Below are 20,513 nucleotides of genomic sequence, written 5' to 3' on the forward strand. Positions count from 1 at the left end.
GGCGTGGGGTTCCCCGTAATTTTAGTCTCTAGCGGAGGTTAAGCAGACAGCTGGGGCAGATGTTTGAAGCCTGGGAAGGGGGTAATACCCACGGAGCTCCCCAGGCTACTAATATCAGCCCCCAGCTGAATACCTAGCCTTTACTAGCTATTAAAATGGGGGATCCCAAAAAAATGACGTGGGGTCCCCCCTATTTTAATAGCTAGCAAAGGCTAGGCAGACAGCTGGAGGCTGATATTAATAGCCCAGGAAGGGTGCCATGAATATTGGCCCCCTCCCAGGCTAGAAACACCAGCCGTCAGCCACCCCAGAAATGGCGCATTCATAGGATGCGCCAATTCTGGCACTTAGCCTCGCTCTTCCACGCTGCCCTGTAGCGGTGGCAGGGGGTAATAGGGCTGGGGTTGATGTCAGCTTATAATGCCAGCTGACATCAAGCCCAGGTTAGTAATGGAGAGGCGTCTATAAGACACCCCCATTACTAACCCCATAGTCAAAGTTAAAAGAAAACACAAACACCCAGAATAAAGTCCTTTAATTGAAATAAACACACAATTCTTTATTGTTCTAAATTAAACCATACTTACCATCACGCCCATTCCAGCTGAAGCCAACGATCTCCTGCAATAAAAGTAAAATAATAAAGCAACCTCATCCTTACCTTTCCATGGTTCCCAGGACGGGTCCAGCTCTGCTACATCGAGATGACAAGCGGGACCGCAGCAGAACGCTGCCATCCAGCCTGTCATCCCGCAGACACTGAGAAGCGCAGGCATGCTTGCGCTCCTCAGTGTCTCGCTGTGACGGCATCCAGATGAGCCGACAATGAACTCAGCTCACCTCCTGGACGTCCGTCACTGACAGCGTGGGAAACTTCTACTGCGCATGCGGGGAGCAGGAGAATTTTCCCACGCTGTCAGTGACGTGCATGAGGTGAGCCGAGTTCATTGGACATGATCTCGGCTCATCTGGATGCCGTCACAGTCAGACACTGAGGAGCACAAGCATGCCTGCGCTTCTCAGTGTCTGCGGGATGACAGGCTGGATGGCAGCGTTCTGCTGCGGTGCAGCCTGTCATCTCGATGTAGCAGAGCTGGACCGGTCCTGGGAACCATGGAGAGGTAAGGATGAGGTTGCTTTATTATTTTACTTTTATTGCAGGAGATCGTTGGCTTCAGCTGGAATGGGCGTGACGGTAAGTATGGTTTAATTTAGAACATTAAAAAATTGTGTGTTTATTTCAATTAAAGGACTTTTTTCTGGGTGTTGTTTTTTTTAATTACTTTACTAGAAATTCATGGCGGTTATGTCTAATATTGGCGTGACCCCATGAATTTCAGCCTTAGGGCCAGCTGATAATGCCAAGCTGGCCCTAACCCCTTTATTACCCAGTGAGCCACCGCACCAGGGCCCTGGATGAGTTGGGTACAGCGCCAGAAGATGGCGCTTCTATGAACGCGCCATTTTCTGGGGTGGCTGCGGACTGCAATTTGCAGCGGGGGGGGGGGGGGGACCCAGAAAGCTTGGGCCTCCCTGCGCTGCAGATTCCAGCCCCCAGCTGCCTAGTTGTACCTGGCTGGACACAAAAATAGGGCGAAGCCCCACGTCTTTTTTTTTTTAATTATTTCATGAAATAATTAAAAAATAAAGGGCTTCCCTATATTGTTGTGTCCGGCCAGGTACAAATAGGCAGCTGGTGGTTGGGGGCAGCCCGTTTCTGCCTGCTGTACCTGGCTGGACACAAAAATATGGCGAAGCCCACGTCAACATTTTTGGGAAAAATTAATTACAAAATTAATAATAATTTAGGGACTGCATCTTTATTAACCCCTCAATTGTCATTTAGTGTTAAAATAAAGGATTTTTTAAAAAGAAAATTGGCGTGGGATCCCCCATCATTATAGTCTCTAGCGGAGGTTAAGCAGACGGCTGGGGCAGATGTTTGAAGTCTGGTAAGGGGGTAATACCCACGGAGCTTCCCAGGCTACTAATATCAGCCCCCAGCTGAATACCTAGCCTTTACTAGCTATTAGAATGGGGGACCCCCCCAAAAAATGACGTGGGGTCCCCCCTATTTTAATATGTTTATGAGTGACAGTTTTCCTGCTATATACCTGCATGTCATAAGAATTTAAATTAAAAAAGGACCATGTTAAATTCAAATCTGTTTTTTTTTAATTTTTACCGGTGTTTGGTATGCGTTGGAAAAGGGGTAGTCTTATACGGTGAATATATCCTAAACTCTATATTTTAACAGGAAAGTAGGGGGGTCGTCTTATACACCAGGTCGTCTTATACGCCGGAATATACGGTATATACACACACACATATATTTATTATTTTAAAAATATTTTTACAATTTTTTTTTTTTACTTAATCCCACTATGGGACTTTCACTTTCTGTAGTGTGATCGCAGCTATAAGGTATAGCAGTGCAGAATCACTGCCTTATAGTTGTAAGCCCTACAGACACAAGATACTTAGATCATGAACTGTGCATGATCTAACCATCTTGCTAGTGCCTGGGGACCCAGATGAACGGGACCTCGTAATGACGCACAGTGTCTCCAATCCAAGAGCAGAGCGGCTTTTCTACCTCTGCTCGCTCACTAAATGCTGCAGCATTTAGGGGATTAAAGTGCCAGAAGCGGTACTGACACCTGGCGGCGATTGCCGAGACATATCTATACGTACCTGGTCATAAAGGCCCAGGGCACAGGGATGTATAGATACGTCTAGAGTCAGAAAGGGGTTAAATAAAGTTGCTTTGTTTTTGATACTTCCTGTCATTTGACTTTGACAAAACTTTGATAGTCATGTGCGGATTTCATGCGTGTTTGATGCGTTTCTGCAGAGGAAATGCACTAAAAATGCATGAGCGTTTTTACCTGCAGATTTTCTGTATCTAATGCAAGTTTTTGGGAAAAATTTGTACTTAAAACTTGGGGTACTCGCAAGAGAAATTGACAAGTCGCAGGGCAGTTTACGCTAAGAGCACAGTGGGCATGAGATTTCTATAAATCCTATCCACTCTGCTGGAACTGTAACACATGATAAATCAGGATATACGTCACTCAGTGCCCAGAAAGGAAGCCACTCCTTAATAATATAAAGGATATGATCTGGCATTCTTTGGTATGCAGAAGTGTTGGTAATTTATTCAAGAAATGCAATCCAATACGTAACGTTTCGGTCATAACACTCTGACCTTCATCAGATGGATTGCTGGTGAATTTGAGTACAAGATTTATTAGCGCAGTGGAATCTGGGTCTATGTGTCACCCTGTGGAACGCAATTTCTTGTACTCAAATTCACCATCAATCCATCTGATGAAGGTCAGAGTGTTATGACCGAAACGTTACGTATTGGATTGCATTTCTTGAATAAATTACCAACACTTCTGCATACCAAAGAGTGCCGGAACTGTAATACAGTTCAAAAAAGTTCAAAAACTCATCAAAACCTCATCATGGGCACATAGCCTGAAATCAATTTTTCAGAACTCAGCAAATGAATGAAAAAATACAAAACGCATCAAAAACATGTGTTTTACGCAGCATTTTTTCCTGCGAAACACTTTGGTTTTTGCAGCAGAAAAACACGGCTGTGGAGTCAGAGTTGTGGAGTCGGTGAACATTTTGGTGGAGTCGGTATAAAATGGACTGACTCCAACTCCTGAAATATATAATAAATTGGGTACAGTAGTTCAATGCAGTTTGTGGGGAATATTTTTTCACAAGAATTTGGGAAAGTTATGAAATGTCCTATAAATGTCTGTCCTAATCCTGATCTAAGGGTCTAGACTTTTAGCAGAGATGAATCTGTGCTACAGTAAATTTATCACTTAAACATGAGCCATGTATGAGGGAGTTGGAGTCATGGAGTCGGTGTCATGGAAATCGAGGAGTCGGAGTTGGAGTCAGAGGTTTGGCTTACCGACTCCCCAGCTCTGCAGAAAAATCTGCTGCAAATACTAATCATGTGCACATATCCTAATTATGGTATGGCCACACATCAGAGATTTGTCATATGAAAATGAGCAATCTGATTTGTGTTGCCCTGTTCAGTCATTCGGTGCGCTCCTCAGTGGCAGCCGGTCTTCACTTCTGCTCCGGGAATCCTCAACACGTCTGCTCCCGGCATCCCCGGCACGTCAGCTTCCGGCATCCCCGGCACGTCAGCTCCCGTCATCCCCGGCACGTCTGCTCCCGGCATCAACACTTCTACTGCCTACTGCTGAGCACTGCATGATGTTGTGTGAGGCCTAGTGACTAGGTCTTATATGAGGTCACGACATCGTCTAGTAAATACTGCAGGCGCCCACAATGCCGGCAGTAGAAGTGAAGACCGACTTCCACACAGGAGCGGAATGGACAAAGAAACAGGGAAAAGCATATCAAATTGCTCATCTCTACTATCAACCCAAAAACTAATACATCTGACAACCATCTCTACCAATGCCCTCAACGAAACAGGTACATGTGTTCTGTATGGGGAGTAAGCTGCTGCCAGACAATTGTATATACAGTAAGCATCACGTTTTTTCACTTGCTGCCTCTATTTCCTGGACGTATACATGTGGAACTGATGGACCTGGTCATGTTAAGGCAGGCACCAGTATTCCTCCTTTTATCTTTCAGTGTCGCTACCTTTACTGTTTAGTGGCACATACACAATGCTGACAAATCATTGGGACCCCTATAGGAACTTTTATGAAGTCCCAATCTAAATCAATAGACATTAAGTTGTCCCCTTTGCGGCTATAACAGCTTCCAGTCTTCTGGACTTTTTGCCCATTCATTCAGAGCATTTGTGAGGTCAGACACGGATGTTGGAGGAGAAGGCCGGGCTCACAATCTCCTTTAGGTCAGAGCTCTGTGTGGCCGGAGAAGTTGTTCCACACCAAACTCACCCAACTATGTCATTATGGACTTCACTTTGTGCACCGAGTACAGTCATGCTGGAAAACAAAAGGGTCTTCCCCAAACTGTTCTCCGAAAATGTCTTGTATGCCGAAGCATCAAGATTGAAAGGGAACCTGTCACATGAAATAAAGCTATTAACCTGTAATTAATCTGCAGGTTAATAGAGTTCTGACCATGCCCGGCGCCGGCACTTAGACCCTCGCTGCTGGGAGGAAAATAACTTTATTCCTCCTGGTAGTGTTTGGGTTTCAGTCACGGGGACGAGGCCAGCGCGGGTTCAGTCATTGCTCTATGTATACAGAGCGGCGGCGGTAACCACGTCCCCGGCCCTGACTGACAATGCTGAGCTGCTGTCAGTCAGTGCCGGGGGCACAATTAGAGCCACCACTCTATACACAGAGCAGAGACTGAACTTGCAATGGCGCCGCCCTCGTGGCTGAAACCTGAACAGTACTGGGAAAAAGAAAGTTAATTTCCTCCCAGCAGCAGGGATCTAAGTGCCGGCACCGGGCAGGCGCAGAACGCTATTAACATGCAGATTAACCCCATATCTGAAATACAATCCTAAAATACTATCCCTCCACCATCAAACTTTACACAATGTAGTCAGGCAGGTAAAGTTCTATGGGCATTCGCCAAACCCAAACTCATTGATAAGATCTCGGATAGATAAGTATGATTCACATCTCCCCACTGCTCAAGAGAACAGTAGTGGCTTTACACCACTACATACGACGCTTGTGCTTGGTGATGCAAGTCTTGCACACAACTGCTCGCCATGGAGACCAGTGCCGTGAAGCTCTTGGCAGACAGTTTGGTGCTAATGTTAATACCAAAGAAGGTTTGGAGAGTCTACAAAGCTTTGGTGACTTTTATGGACCCCGCTCTCTAACTTAACGTGCTTTCCACTTCACGGCGGAGTTGCTATGGATCCTAAAAGCTAGCACTTTTCAATATTAGCACTTGAAATTGATCATAGAATATTTCAGAGGGAAGAAATGTCATGAACTGACTTGTTACACTGATGCCATCCTATTAAAGGACCACGCTGGTATCGGTGAGATCTTTACCATGAGCCACTCTGTCACAAGTGTTAGGTTAAGTGCCCACGTAGCGTTTTTGCGGCGTTTTTACGGCTGCAAAAACGCTTGTAAAACCGTCTGCCATGCAAGGCAATGTGAATTCGGATGTGCTGTGCACATGATGCGCTAATTAGCATGCCGAATTCGCATTGCGTTGCAAAACGCAGCATGACCATTTCTACCGCGATTACGCTGCAAATTCGCGGCCATTGAGGAACATTGAAACGCAGCAAACCTGCAGGTATATGTGGATTTGCTGCGTTTCAATTAAATTCAATGGCCGCGAATTTGCAGCGTAATTGCGGTGCGTGTGGTACCCAGGATGAAGAGGAGACTACAACTCCTCTTCATCCCGGCTACCACGCGGTGAAAAAAAGAAATAAAGTTAAAAAAAAAACAAAAAAAAACCTGGACCGTCGGCGGTCAGGTGATGGTCGTGTGACCATCAGCTGACTAAATGACGTCACCGCAGGTCCTGACAGTACACTGCGGGACAACAGAGAGGACACCGCAGGGAGCAGACCGGGGGCCGCCGGAGAGGTGAATATACAGCTATTTTTTTTATTTGTAACGTTTTAATTCTCTTTTTTTTTTACTATAGATGCTGCATTTAAAGCATCAGTTGTTCACACATTATAAATCCATGGCGATTGCATGGGTTTATATTGTGTGACCAACTTGTCAAGCACTTTTCCAAGTGATGCTCAAAATCGCTTGGAAAACTGCTTGAAAAAACGCATGCGAAAACGCTGAAAAACACTTCTCTCTGGCAGAAAAAACGCATGTAAATCTGCATGCGTTTTTTTCAGCCAGAGAGAGGCAAAAACGCTCTGCATCAAATCTGCTACGTGGGCACATAGCCTTAAGGCCCCGTCACACTTAGCGACGCTGCAACGATCCTGACAACGATAGGACCTGTCAGGGATCGTTGCTGCGCCGCTATGTGGTCGCTGGTGAGCTGTCAAACAGGCAGGCTCACCAACGATCAGGGGAGCAGCGACATCATGGAAAGAATCTTTCCACGATGTCCTGCTCCTGGTTACCAGCCTGCTGAAGCAGGAGCAGGCTGGTAACCATGATAAACAGTGGGTTATTAGGTGCGCGTGTGCCCCTAGTAACCCGATGTTTAACATAGTTACCAGCCTGATCGCTGCTCCCGCTGGTCACACACAGCGATGTGTGCTGACCAGCGGGAGAGCAACGACCAAAAAATGGTCCAGGACACTTTGCAGCGATCAGCGACCTCACAGCAGGGGCCTGATCGCTGCAAAGTGTCACACATAGCGACATCGCTGGTGAGGTAGCTGTTGCGTCACCAAAACCGTGACACAGCAGCGATCTCGCTATGTGAGACGGGGGCTTTAGGCTCTTCCGTTAGGCAGTACGGCACGGCGGGGGGCCGGATGTTATAGACTGGGGACAATGGGACTGAATGACAACCCTGAATTCAATGATTATACATGTGTGCCAATGATTTTGTCCATACAGTGGACCAGTAATTTGCCAACAATGCTTTGCGGACACAACCACTTTAACTTATTTGCATTTGTTTTCACATTAAAACCAGGTGTTATAAAAGAATTTTTAGTGCAAGTTATATATAATCCTCACTATTTACTCTGTTACAAAACAAAACGTTAAGGCCAAGTATTCAGGACTAAATATCCAATCTGAAAATATTATTCTTCTGACAAAACAAAAATAGCATGAAATTCCAGGGAGTTATTATTAGCAGAAATACAAGTAACCTAATGTTACAGGTCAGATGCAGATGGGATAGATACAGCAGGAAAGAAAATAATGCCATAAATAAAAATGAATGCCATTGTATCCATTCATGAACAAAGGCAGACACAGAGGTACAGTGTAAACATGTGGACAGTAGAAACACGTCACCACTTCTGCATTTTTCACCCACTCCTGGTTTTGGCTTTCAAATACTGATGTATGTAAATGATCTATACCAAAAAAGACAAAAGTATTCTTGGGGTGATAGCTTTATTGGCTAACCAGAAAATATAAAATATATATATATATATATATATATATATATATATATATATATATATACAGTACAGACCAAAAGTTTGGACACACCTTCTCATTTAAAGATTTTTCTGTTTTTTCATGACTTTGAAAATTGTACATTCACACTGAAGGCATCAAAACTATGAATTAACACATGTGGAATTATATAGTTAACAAAAAAGTGTGAAACAACTGAAAATATGTCTTATATTCTAGGTTCTTCAAAGTAGCCACCTTTTGCTTTGATGACTGCTTTGCATACTCTTGGCATTCTCTTGATGAACTTCAAGAGGTAGTCACTGGAAATGGTTTTCACTTCACAGGTGTGCCCTGTCAGGTTTAATAAGTGGGGTTTCTTGCCTTATAAATGGGGTTGGGACCATCAGTAGTGTTGTGCAGAAGTCTGGTGGATACACAGCTGATAGTCCTACTGAATAGACTGTTAGAATTTGTATAATGGCAAGAAAAAAGCAGCTAAGTAAAGAAAAACGAGTGGCCATCATTACTTTAAGAAATGAAGGTAAGTCAGTGTGAAAAATTGGGAAAACTTTGAAAGTGTCCCCAACTGCAGTTGCAAAAACCATCAAGCGCTGCAAAGAAACTGGCTCACATGATAACCGCCCCAGGAAAGGAAGACCAAGAGTCACCTCTGCTTCTGAGGATAAGTTTATCCGAGTCACCAGCCTCAGAAATTGCAGGTTAACAGCAGCTCAGATTAGAGACCAGGTCAATGCCACACAGAGTTCTAGCAGCAGGCACATCTCTTCAACAACTGTTAAGAGGAGACTTTGTGCAGCAGGCCTTCATGGTAAAATAGCTGCTAGGAAACCACTGCTAAGGACAAGCAACAAGCAGAAGAGATTTGTTTGGGCTAAAGAACACAAGGAATGGACATTAGACCAGTGGAAATCTGTGCTTTGGTCTGATAAGTGCAAATTTGAGATCTTTGGTTCCAACCACCGTGTCTTTGTGCGACGCAGAAAAGGTGAATGAATGGAATCTACATGCCTGGTTCCCACCGTGAAGCATGGAGGAGGAGGTGTGATGGTGTGGGGGTGCTTTTCTGGTGACACTGTTGGGGATTTATTCAAAATTGTAGGCATACTGAACCTGCATGGCTACCACAGCATCTTGCAGCGCCATGCTATTCCATCCGGTTTGCGTTTAGTTGGACCATCATTTATTTTTCAATAGGACAATGACCCCAAACACACCTCCAGGCTGTGTAAGGGCTATTTGACCAAGAAGGAGAGTGATGGGGTGCTACGCCAGATGACCTGGCTCCCACAGTCACCAGACCTGAACCCAATCGAGATGGTTTGGGGTGAGCTGGACTGCAGAGTGAAGGCAAAAGGGCCAACAAGTGCTAAGCATCTCTGGGAACTCCTTCAAGATTGTTGGAAGACCATTTCCGGTGACTACCTCTTGAAGCTCATCAAGAGAATGCCAAGAGTGTGCAAAGCAGTCATCAAAGCAAAAGGTGGCTACTTTGAAGAACCTAGAATATAAGACATATTTTCAGTTGTTTCAGACTTTTTTGTTAAGTATATAATCCACATGTGTTAATTCATAGTTTTGATGCCTTCAGTGTGAATGTGCAATTTATATAGTCATGAAAATACAGAAATATCTTTAAATGAGAAGGTGTGTCCAAACTTTTGGTCTGTACTGTATATATATATATATATATATATATATATATATATATATATATATATATATATATATATATATATATATATGCAAGCTTTCAGAGCACAGAGGCTCCTTCTTCAGGCAAGATTACAAATGAATTCATAAGACAAAAGGCACAGAACATACTCGGCTAAAAAACTATGGCTGGCTACAACTTTCCTGGTGAGGACGACTGGTAAAACAGACACTTTAATGTCCACCTGTCTTGAGGTTTTAAAATGCCTATGCACCAATGTAAATTTCAAGCTTAAAAACAATGTTTTTAAATTGCTTTTCCCATCTGCATATAAAGTGTTCCAGGCCATGTTCATTAGTGTTGAGCGAGTATGTTCTGTTAACCCTTTCGCCGAGTATGCTCGGGCCGAGCTCCGAGTATTTACAGCTGCGCGGTGATGTGTTTGAATCGCTCCCGTGTGCATGATTTGCAACTGTTTGACAGTTTCATTACATGTGAGGAATGCCTGTTTCTTACACATTCCTCACATGTAATAAAGCTGTCAAACAGTTGCAAATCATGCACACGGAGCGATTCAAACATATCACCGAGCAGCTATAAATACTCGGAGCTCGGCCCGAGCATACTCGGACAGAACATACTCGCTCAACACTAATGTTCACACCACATTTGATGATTTCCAGGCAGCAATTACCTATATTTTTATTTATTTTTTTTTTTTAATTAAATTTAAAAAAAAAATTTCAACTGTTTTCGTTTTCCTAATTACAGAATTTTTTTTACTCTTTTTTTGTGTTCAGGAATATGAGGATGGCCATATTGCTTCATCTTCCATTAATAGCATTTAGAGGTCTGCTTTACAGCAGCTACATGCACCACAAATACCATCAGAACGACTTGACAAATTTCCCTCTGAATCAAGACCGGCGCTGGTATAGATGTACTATATATTCAATGGCAATTTTCTTGCTGAAATTATATTTGTCGCCCCCGATGTTGGTCATGAGCTCTCCCACTTTGAAATAAATACATAATGTCGGTCCAAATTTTAAAAAGGGCATTTTTGCGAGATCGTAACTTGAGTAAAAATTCATGTTTTTTTTGTGCCAAAAAGAAGATGTAAAAGGAATTATTAAAAAAAAAAATTAAGGAGACCAGTGACCATCACCTATTATGAACAGTGGATCCTTTGTAATATTTGTATGTAGAAGGTGTATATATACAGTATATATTGATTTTGATGCTCAGTGGCCAAAAAGAAAATTGCAAGATTTTAGAATATTTTTTCAGACATACAGCTACATGGAAAATAAAAAAAATCATATTTTTACTGCATTTAAATGCTGAAAAGTAAGAATGCTTTAAAAAATATAAGTAAGAGAAATCTAAATCACATCAATATTCAGGGTGACTGCTCTTAGCCTTCATAACAGCATCAATTCTTCAAGGTACACTTGCACAGGCATATAGTTATCCATCATGTAATATCATCTGGAAGACATCTGATGGGCTACAAATCTATTCTGCAGCAGAATAACAACCCTAAATATACAACCAATGTCATTAAAGGGAACCTCTCACCTCGAGAAATGCTTTTACCTGCAGATATAGGGTTAATCTGCAGGTAAATAGCTTTTAAAAAAAACAAACAAATTGAGCTGGAGTTTCAGTTGGTATACATGCAACATATAGACGCATGTTCACATTAGCCATTAAACAATTAAACAGACAAAACCTACAAGAACCAAAATGAGTATAAACCCTGCTGTAACTAAATAACCAAAAAACAAAAGGGCATTTAAATAACAAAGGGTACTTAGTAAACAGCGCTTTTGATTAAAAAAAGCATAAAAGCCATCTCACCACGGAAAGGTGACCCTATTCGGGATGGTCCTACACTGTCTAATATTAAAACCTTATCATGTGTCAGAAGCGACCTGTGTAAATAAGGGAAGACAAATCACTGAGTCCCGAACTCTGGACACCTCAACCTTGGGAATTTTTTTAAATGTAATGTCCTGCTCAAAGAGGGGAGGCCACACCCTCACTTGCACAAAATGCCTAATAGGGTCACCTTGCCATGGTGGGATGGCTTTTATGCTTTTTTTTTTTTTTTTTTAGCAAAAACAGTGTTATTAAGAACTCTATGTTATTTAAATAGCGTTTAAACCCTGGTTAGCCACATTACTGGAAAAGTGCCGGCTGGGAAAAAATGGAGTTTTATTCACCCTTTAGCCGCTTGCTTCCTGTGATTGGGGCAGTGCAGGGAGAGGTTACAGTCACTGGTCACTAAACAGTGCACATGCTGTAATAACTCCTTGGTGCTTTGATTGACAGCCTGCTCTGCAGTGTGTGTGCGGCGTATCTGTGCAGACTGGAATGTCGATCAAAGGATCAAACAAAGGATTTATATGCCATTTACCTGCAGATTAACCCTATATCTGCAACTAAAGGAGTCCTGAAAATGATGATATGGTTCCCATGGAGTTCTGATCTTTATCATCATTGTGTCTGTCAGGGATTACATAAAAAGAGACAGAAGGGCAGGGGCTACTGATTGTGTGCAGGGCCTACTAACATGTGTGCGGTCACCATAGTTTTGCCAGAGCTGTTGTGTTCTGGCAGCATCCGAAAACTTTGGTAACTGATGACCTTAGGATAGTGATTGTTTGGAGTGCAACACTCAGCACCCTCACCATCAATTAAAAAAAAATAAAAGTAGCAGCCAATCTCTTTAAATTCATACACAGAAAAGTAGTTTACCCTCTTTTGCTTCTTTTTCCTTTTCAGATTCTTTTGCCTCGTCTTCCCTTTTCCTTTTGGCTGCGTTGAGTTCTCGTTTTAGCTGACGTGCTTCTTTACGCAATTCTTCACTAGAGGAAATATAGAAAAAATAAAATAAAAAAATGGGAAGGAAATCAAAAAGCATTAAAGTAATCTGCAACACTTTATTAAGAAATGAAGGACTTTTTTATCAGTCACCATCGTAAAAATAAATTCAAATTTAGGTCAGAGGTAGAGATGAGCAAATCGATTTACGTTGCCATGATCAGTCTGAGCGTCGGACTATCACAGTCTTCACTTCAGTGCCCGTCATCATCGGCCGGCATGTTGAGTTTACTTGGTACCAAAACGTCTAAGACCCTAGTCGCTTACTGGATGCTGGTAATAGAAGAGAATACTGGTGAAGCTGCGAAGGCGGACTGGACTGGACTCAGGACCAGGGCAGTCCGAATCGTTAACTCTAATCAGAAGTATAAAAATCTTGTGGGCAAACTTCTGAGTACTAAACGTCCAAGAAAAAGAAGACTCATCCTTGCAAATCAGAAAACATTACAGTCATCAGTAAAAGGAGAAAAAAAAAACAACTTAAAGGGGTGGACTCTTTAAGGCATATCATTGGCATTATACTGATTCAGGGTATATAACTCATCAGCGGTGGGGTCCTTTGAGTCACTTTGTAAGAGCAGGACCAGTTATTTATTTTAATGGCTGCCATGTGATGCTGCTTTTCTCCTGCGGTGACCACATTCCCTAACCGCTTATTGCCAAGGACAGAGAGGTCAATCCCTTAATAATCAGCTGATCTCTGGACCTGCCTCCATTTTAAATAAAATTGTCTTTAAGCGACAACCAATGTAAAAGAGTTTTTGTTTTACAGGATCCCCGTGGAACATACAGGAATAGACTACTAAGGAGTGTGCTATAGGCATGCTCTGTGATCTGTGCAGAGGTCACTGTGCAGAGAAGGGGTGGGAGAGAGCTGTGACAAGCAACTATTGGTGTGATCAATGGTGTGATCATATCTTATCTGTATGTAGATATGGATGAGGAGGGGACTACTAAAAAGGTGATCTGTACAGAACAGGAGGTATAACTCTAATAGTATTCCCATCTCCAAGATCCTATCCCAATATATAATAGGTTTAATAATAATAATAATAATAATAATAATAATATTAGCAAATACCTCCAATTAGAAACGTAGTATAGTTTTTAAAATTCACTATGTCGCTTACCCCATGTGCAGGGCATTTCAGTAGCTTAGGTATCCATGGTTATGACCACTAACAGCTAACTATCACTATATGAGTGGTCACAATCATGGATACCAAAGCTACTACAATGCCCTGCACATGGTGTAAGCGACATAGCAAATCTTAAAAAAATTGCTAATATTTATATACATAGTCATACTGAGAAATGATGTAAAAAAAAATAAAAAATACACTTAAGAACTTAATTTCAACAATGGGTTACTTTCTGATGACACTTCAATCTTAAGCACCTAAAGCTTTGAAAATGCTTCACTTTGTATTTCCCAGTATGCACATGGCTATAAAGAATGAAAAGCAAACAAACATTTAACAGGATATCCACTAGGTGAACTTCCAAGAAAGATTTAAGAATCCTATCCGATTTCTAAGAAATCTTAAAACAAGAAAAGATCTGGAAGAGAAATATCTAAATATTGTAATTTGCCACTGTTATCACCACATCACAGGAGCAAAACAGAAGAAACAAAGGCTCGTTTAACGACTGCTGTAAAACTAAAATGAAAACATCCAACAGCTGTAAGGTGGTCAAAGAAAAAAGACCACTCAAAACATTACAGGAATAATAACTCAGCACGGTCACCCTACACCACAAGGGAAAGGCAGGCATTTGTTAAAGGGAACCTGTCACATTGGATAATGCTATTAACCTGAAGATACAGGGTTAACCTGCAGGTCAACAGAGTTACAGAAAGTGCGGCACCTGGGAGAAAATATTCTTTATTCCTCTGGGAAGCCGCTGGCTTCCAGTCATGCATACGTGACGCTCAGAGAGGCAGCTGGAAGCATGGCCCGCCACGGACTGACAGCTACGCTCTGCACTGATGTGCTGCAGAGCTAACTCGGCTGTCCGTCCAAGTAGCGTAGCATGCTTACAAATTGTGCAGGAATATTTTGCCACATAGGTAAGCCATATTGGCAAACTTCAGACATAGGAATCTTCCTCGCAGGTCAATATATGTGTGTATTCTGCATGTGAATGAGATTTAGTAATATCCTATCCCCTTTGCTGCTAGTGTAATTCCACTTAGGATGCAAAATCAGTAGCATAATATTGCCCTATATCAGGGGTGGGGAACCAATGGCCCACAATGTCCTTTTTTCAGGCCCCTCCTGTGATGTATATAACCCAGCTCCTCCTGTGATGTATATACCCCAGCTCCTCCTGTGAGGTATACAGTGGGTACTGAAAGTATTCAGACCCCTTTAAAATTTTCACTCTTTGTTTCATTGTAGCCATTTGGTAAATTCTAAAAAGTTCATTTTTTTCTCATTAAACTACACTCTGCACCCCATCTTGACTGAAAAAAAAAACAAATGTAGAAATTTTTGCAAATTTCTTAAAAAAGAAAAACTGAAATATCACATGGTCCTAAATACTCAGACACTCATTTAAGTCACATGCTGTCCATTTCCTTGTGATCCTCCTAGATGCTTCTACTCCTTCATTGGAGTCCAGCTGTGTTTAATTAAACTGATAGGACTTGATTTGGAAAGGCACACACCTGTCTATATAAGACCTCACAGCTCACAGTGCATGTCAGACCAAATGAGAATCATCAGCTCAAAGGAACTGCCCAAGGTGCTCAGAGAGAGAATTGTGGCAAGGCACAGGTCTGGACAATGTTACAAAAGAATTTCTGCATTACTCAAGGTTTCTAAGAGCACAGTGGCCTCCATAATCCTTAAATGGAAGAAGTTTCGGACCACCAGAAGGCTTCCTAGACCTGGCCGTCCAGCCAAACTGAGCAATCATGGGAGAAGAGTCTTGGTGAGAGAGGTAAAGAAGAACCCCAAGATCACTGTGGCTGAGCTCCAGAGATGCAGTAGGGAGATGGGAGAAAGTTCCACAAAGTCAACTATCACAGCAGCCCTCCACCAGTTGGGCCTTTATGGCAGAGTGGTCCGACGGAAGCCTCTCCTCAGTGCAAGACAAATGAAAGCCCGCATAGAGTTTGCTCAAAAACACATGAAGGACTCACAGACTATGAGAAATAAGATCCTCTGGTCTGATGAGACGAAGATAGAACTTTTTGGTGATAATTCTAAGCGGTATGTGTGGAGAAAACCAGGCACTACTCATCACCGGCCCAATACAATCCCAACAGTGAAACATGGTGGTGGCAGCATCATGCTATGGGGGTGTTTTTCAGCTGCAGAGACAGGACAACTGGTTGCAATTGAAGGAAACATGAATGCGGCCAAGTACAGAGATATCCTGGATGAAAACCTCTTCCAGAGTGCTCTGGACCTCAGACTTGGCCGAAGGTTCACCTTCCAACAAGACAATGACCCTAAGCACATAGCTAAAATAACAAAGTAGTGGCTTCAGAACAACTCTGTGATCATTCTTGACTGGCTCAGCCAGAGCCGTGACCTAAATCCAATTGAGCATCTCTGGAGAGACCTGAAAATGGCTGTCCACCAACGTTCACCATCCAACCTGACGGAAATGGAGAGGATCTGCAAGGTAGAATGGCAAAGGATCCCCAAATTCAGGTGTGAAAAACTTGCTGCCTCATTCCCAAGAAGACTCATGGCTGTACTAGCTCAAAAGGGTGCCTCTACTCAATACTGAGCAAAGGGTCTGAATACTTATGACCATGTGCAGTTTTTCTTTTTTAATAAATTTGCAAAAATTTCTACATTTCTGTTTTCAGTCAAGATGGGGTGCAGAGTGTACATTAATAAAAAAAAATGAACTTTTTAGAATTTACCAAATGGCTGCAATGAAACAAAGAGTGAAAATGTTAAGGGGTCTGAATACTTTCGGTACCCACTGTATACCCCAGCTCCTCCTTTGATGTATATACCCAAGCTCCTCCTGTGATTTATATACCCCAGCTCCTCCTGTGATTTCTATACCCCAGCTCCTCCTGTGACATATATGCCCCCATTACGGGTGAGTTAATTAAACGTTTGACTAAATATCGCAGGATAAATTTCAAGTTGATAATTTAGTAAGGCCCCCGAAGGATGGTATAAATATCCAAATGGCCCTTGGCAGAGAAAAGGTTCCCCATCCCTGCCTTATATGAAAATACACTTAAAAGGAATGTCACCCCCATGGGAGATATCAGAACTCTATAGAAAAGTAAATCTATACATACCTGTATGGCCCGTGGTAGAGGTCTGATTGCAGAGAAAAGTGTTTTTATCACCTCTGTTTTCCACAGGCTTGGCATTCCCCGGACGACAAGAAATCCTCACCTAACTGTTTATTATTCCCTAGAAATCCCCGCCTCTCTGCTTAGTTACCATCTCGGCCCCGTCTCTCCGAGCACTGCGCCACAAGGTTCTATTGCGCAGGCAGTAACAGTGGCTCCCCGGCGCCTGCGCAATAGGACCCTGCGGCGCAGAGCACAGGCAGATGGGGCCGGGAGGAAACAAAGCGTGCTCTATGTGAGCTCTATGTGAGTGGTACTTTGCGCATGCCTGGGAAGTCAGGGAGCACAGTGCTCGTCACAGGGAGGGGGGAATATGGTAACTAAGCATATAGGCGGGGATTTCACGGAATAAAACAGTTAGGCGGGGATTTCTTGGTGTCCGGGGGATGCCAAGGCTGTGGAAAACAGAGGTGATAAAAACACTTTTCTCTACAATCAAACCTCTGCTATGGGCCATACAGGTAAGTATAGATTTACATTTCTATACCCTGTATGCCCTTAGTAGAGGTCTGATATCTCCCATGGGGTGACAGATTCCCTTTAAAAGGTGTTTTCCCAATAAAGTATAATATTGCCGGGGGTTTGACGACTGGAACCCCCAGTGATCTTAAGAATTCTGAATTGAGCAAAGTTTGAGCATGCGCACCTCTGCTCTATTCCTTCTCTACAAGACTGTTGATGATAGCCAAGTGCTGCACTCTATCTCCAGTTTCATTATAAATATATTAATGAAAGAAGGGCTGTACCAAATTAAACGAACATTAAACTGGGCATTTTATGAATCCTGCTAGGATAAAATTAAGTAGGGAAATTTTCAGAAAGGTTTATTATATGGCCATTCTGACATGGATGAGTAAAGTAAGTACACCAGCCTCATCCGGTCTGTCATATCTACATAATGATTGCAATTTGTATTGTGAAATGTAGCGACAGATCTGCTTTATGAAGACCTGTCACCAGGTCAAAAGTGAACAGTTTGTTCTTACTTTATTCTCGCTTATCTACTGACTATTCAGTGGTTTTTTGTTTTGTTTTTGTCTTTTTTAAATCTGCCATACGGTTACAGAGATATAGGCCTTTTTATATAGTGTTAATTTTTATGATTTTTACCAAGGCGGTGGTGTTCATTGCCTATTTAAAGACACGCCCCCAGATAATACTGTAATCCACGCCCCCTTGGTAAAGACAAAAAAAAAAGCACTAATAGAAAACGTCCATATCTGTGGAACTGTATGGTGGATATAAAAATGTAAAAAGAAAAAAAAAAAACAATATTCAGGGGAGCAGAGGGAATAAATGAAAATAAAAAAACTGGTCACTTTTGTCCTGATGACAATTCTTTTTTTCTGAATATCTATAGAGTATTTTTAATAATAAGAAAATAAGTGCACCCTCACCTTGAAAGCCCCATGCCAAGAAATATTTAACAAACTGTGTAAACACACTTATCTACACTTGGCAACAACGCTGTGACAATATAGTTGCTGTCATTACCATGTGTTCGGTTGGGGCTTGGTCACACAGGTACGCTGTTATATATGGGCACGTTTCCCAGCACACTTGAGGCGTCCGTCAGAAACAATCCAGCCTGGTTACTCGCCATCTGCTGCTCAGCACATTTCTTCATTGTAGTCTGTTTATAGAAAGTTTTCAGGCTGCGCGACGCTTAATCAGCTGCATTTAGGCTCAATTCTGAAAATATTACAGCAATGTAAAATGTGTCCCCAGCACCGGAGTGCAGAATCAGCTCATTGTGACTGCACCACAGATAACAGCAGTATTAGCAGCGGACACTGCAGTCACTGGCTCATACTTGGTTTTTACATTACAATTGGCATATGTGTTAGGAAAGCTCCCTGCCTTCTTAACATAGACATGGACTCCATGGATATGTCGAAAGGGTATCTTTTTCACATATGCAGGGCAGGTAAGTATTGCCATACCTTTCATCATTTCCTGTAATGGAAAGCGTGGGGACCAGAGCCGGCCACTTGGCCGCCCCAGGGGGACCAGAGCCAGCCACCTGGCCAACCCAGAAGGACCAGAGCTGGCCACTTGGCCAACCTAGAAGGACCAGAGCTGGCCACTTGGCCGCAGCAGAGGGACCAGAGTCCGTCACTTGGCCGCCTCAAGGGGGACCAGAGCCAGTCACTTGGCCGCCTCAAGGGGGACCAGAGCCAGTCACTTGGCCGCCCCAAGGGGACCAGAGCCAGTCACTTGGCCGCCCCAAGGGGACCAGAGCCAGTCACTTGGCCGCCCCAAGGGGACCAGAGCCAGTCACTTGGCCGCCCCAAGGGGACCAGAGCCAGTCACTTGGCCGCCCCAAGGGGACCAGAGCCAGTCACTTGGCCGCCCCAAGGGGACCAGAGCCAGTCACTTGGCCGCCCCAAGGGGACCAGAGCCAGTCACTTGGCCGCCCCAGGGGGACCAGAGCCAGTCACTTGGCCGCCCCAGGGGGACCAGAGCCAGTCACTTGGCCGCCCCAGGGGGACCAGAGCCAGTCACTTGGCCGCCCCAGGGGGACCAGAGCCAGTCACTTGGCCGCCCCAGGGGGACCAGAGCCAGTCACTTGGCCGCCCCAGGGGGACCAGAGCCAGTCACTTGGCCGCCCCAGGGGGACCAGAGCCAGTCACTTGGCCGCCCCAGGGGGACCAGAGCCAGTCACTTGGCCGCCCCAGGGGGACCAGAGCCAGTCACTTGGCCGCCCTAGAGGGACCAGAGCCGGCCACTTGGCCGCCCCAAGGGGACCAGAGCCAGTCACTTGGCCGCCCCAAGGGGACCAGAGCCAGTCACTTGGCCGCCCCAAGGGGACCAGAGCCAGTCACTTGGCCGCCCCAAGGGGACCAGAGCCAGTCACTTGGCCGCCCCAAGGGGACCAGAGCCAGTCACTTGGCCGCCCCAAGGGGACCAGAGCCAGTCACTTGGCCGCCCCAAGGGGACCAGAGCCAGTCACTTGGCCGCCCCAAGGGGACCAGAGCTACTCACTTGGCTGCTCCAGGTAAACTAAATTCAACCAACTGGCTGCCCCAGGTAGAACAAAGCCCCAGCCACTTGGCTACTCAAAGTACACCAGATTCAGCCACTTGGCTGCCCCAGGTGGACCAGAGCCAGCCACTTTCCTGCTTCTTTTCTTCTGCTGCTATGGGTCCTGGCAGCTAAAGAGAAAGGAAGGGGGCAGTACAGGAAGACATATGTATGTTATAGAGGAATGTGCTGTAGCGTTCCATCAAAAAAATACATCAGAGTCCACTTGACGTATTCCTCTGACAAAAAGCTCAAAACCTGATGTAAACAAAGCCCTACAATCTCTTTTTAAGAGCTATGAGCTAGAAGACTGGCACATGGCACAATAATCTAGAAGTCTGGCACATTCATAAGTTGCAGACTCCACCACCATCCTGCTAGTAAGTTACAGAGTTCTTCATATGCACTGTAATAATATAGAGAAAGCTGGCAATCATTGACGGGGAGTGAGGGAAGTCCGCAGCTCAAGAATTTGCTGGACTCTGGGATCATAGCACCCACAGTAACATATAAAATGTAAGTTTGGCCAAACTACAGCATAGCTATACATAAAATAGACACGGTTGAAATCAGAAAGGGC

At 43.8% G+C, this 20,513-nt stretch overlaps 1 protein-coding gene across 2 annotated transcripts in view; it reads right to left on the reverse strand.

The window, feature by feature from the left end:
* CWC27 (CWC27 spliceosome associated cyclophilin) overlaps positions 1-20,513 on the reverse strand; it is a 303,935-nt gene that overhangs the window by 192,739 nt on the left and 90,683 nt on the right. For both annotated transcript variants that reach the window (XM_073680243.1, XM_073680242.1), the window contains one exon: positions 12,451-12,560. In XM_073680243.1, coding sequence (XP_073536344.1) covers positions 12,451-12,560 — 110 coding nt within the window. The remainder of the gene's footprint in view (positions 1-12,450; positions 12,561-20,513) is intronic.

This window comes from Phyllobates terribilis, unplaced genomic scaffold (genome assembly GCF_046119375.1).
Source record: "Phyllobates terribilis strain yellow unplaced genomic scaffold, ASM4611937v1 Scaffold_1__5_contigs__length_1240528914, whole genome shotgun sequence".
Classification (NCBI taxonomy): domain Eukaryota; kingdom Metazoa; phylum Chordata; class Amphibia; order Anura; family Dendrobatidae; genus Phyllobates; species Phyllobates terribilis.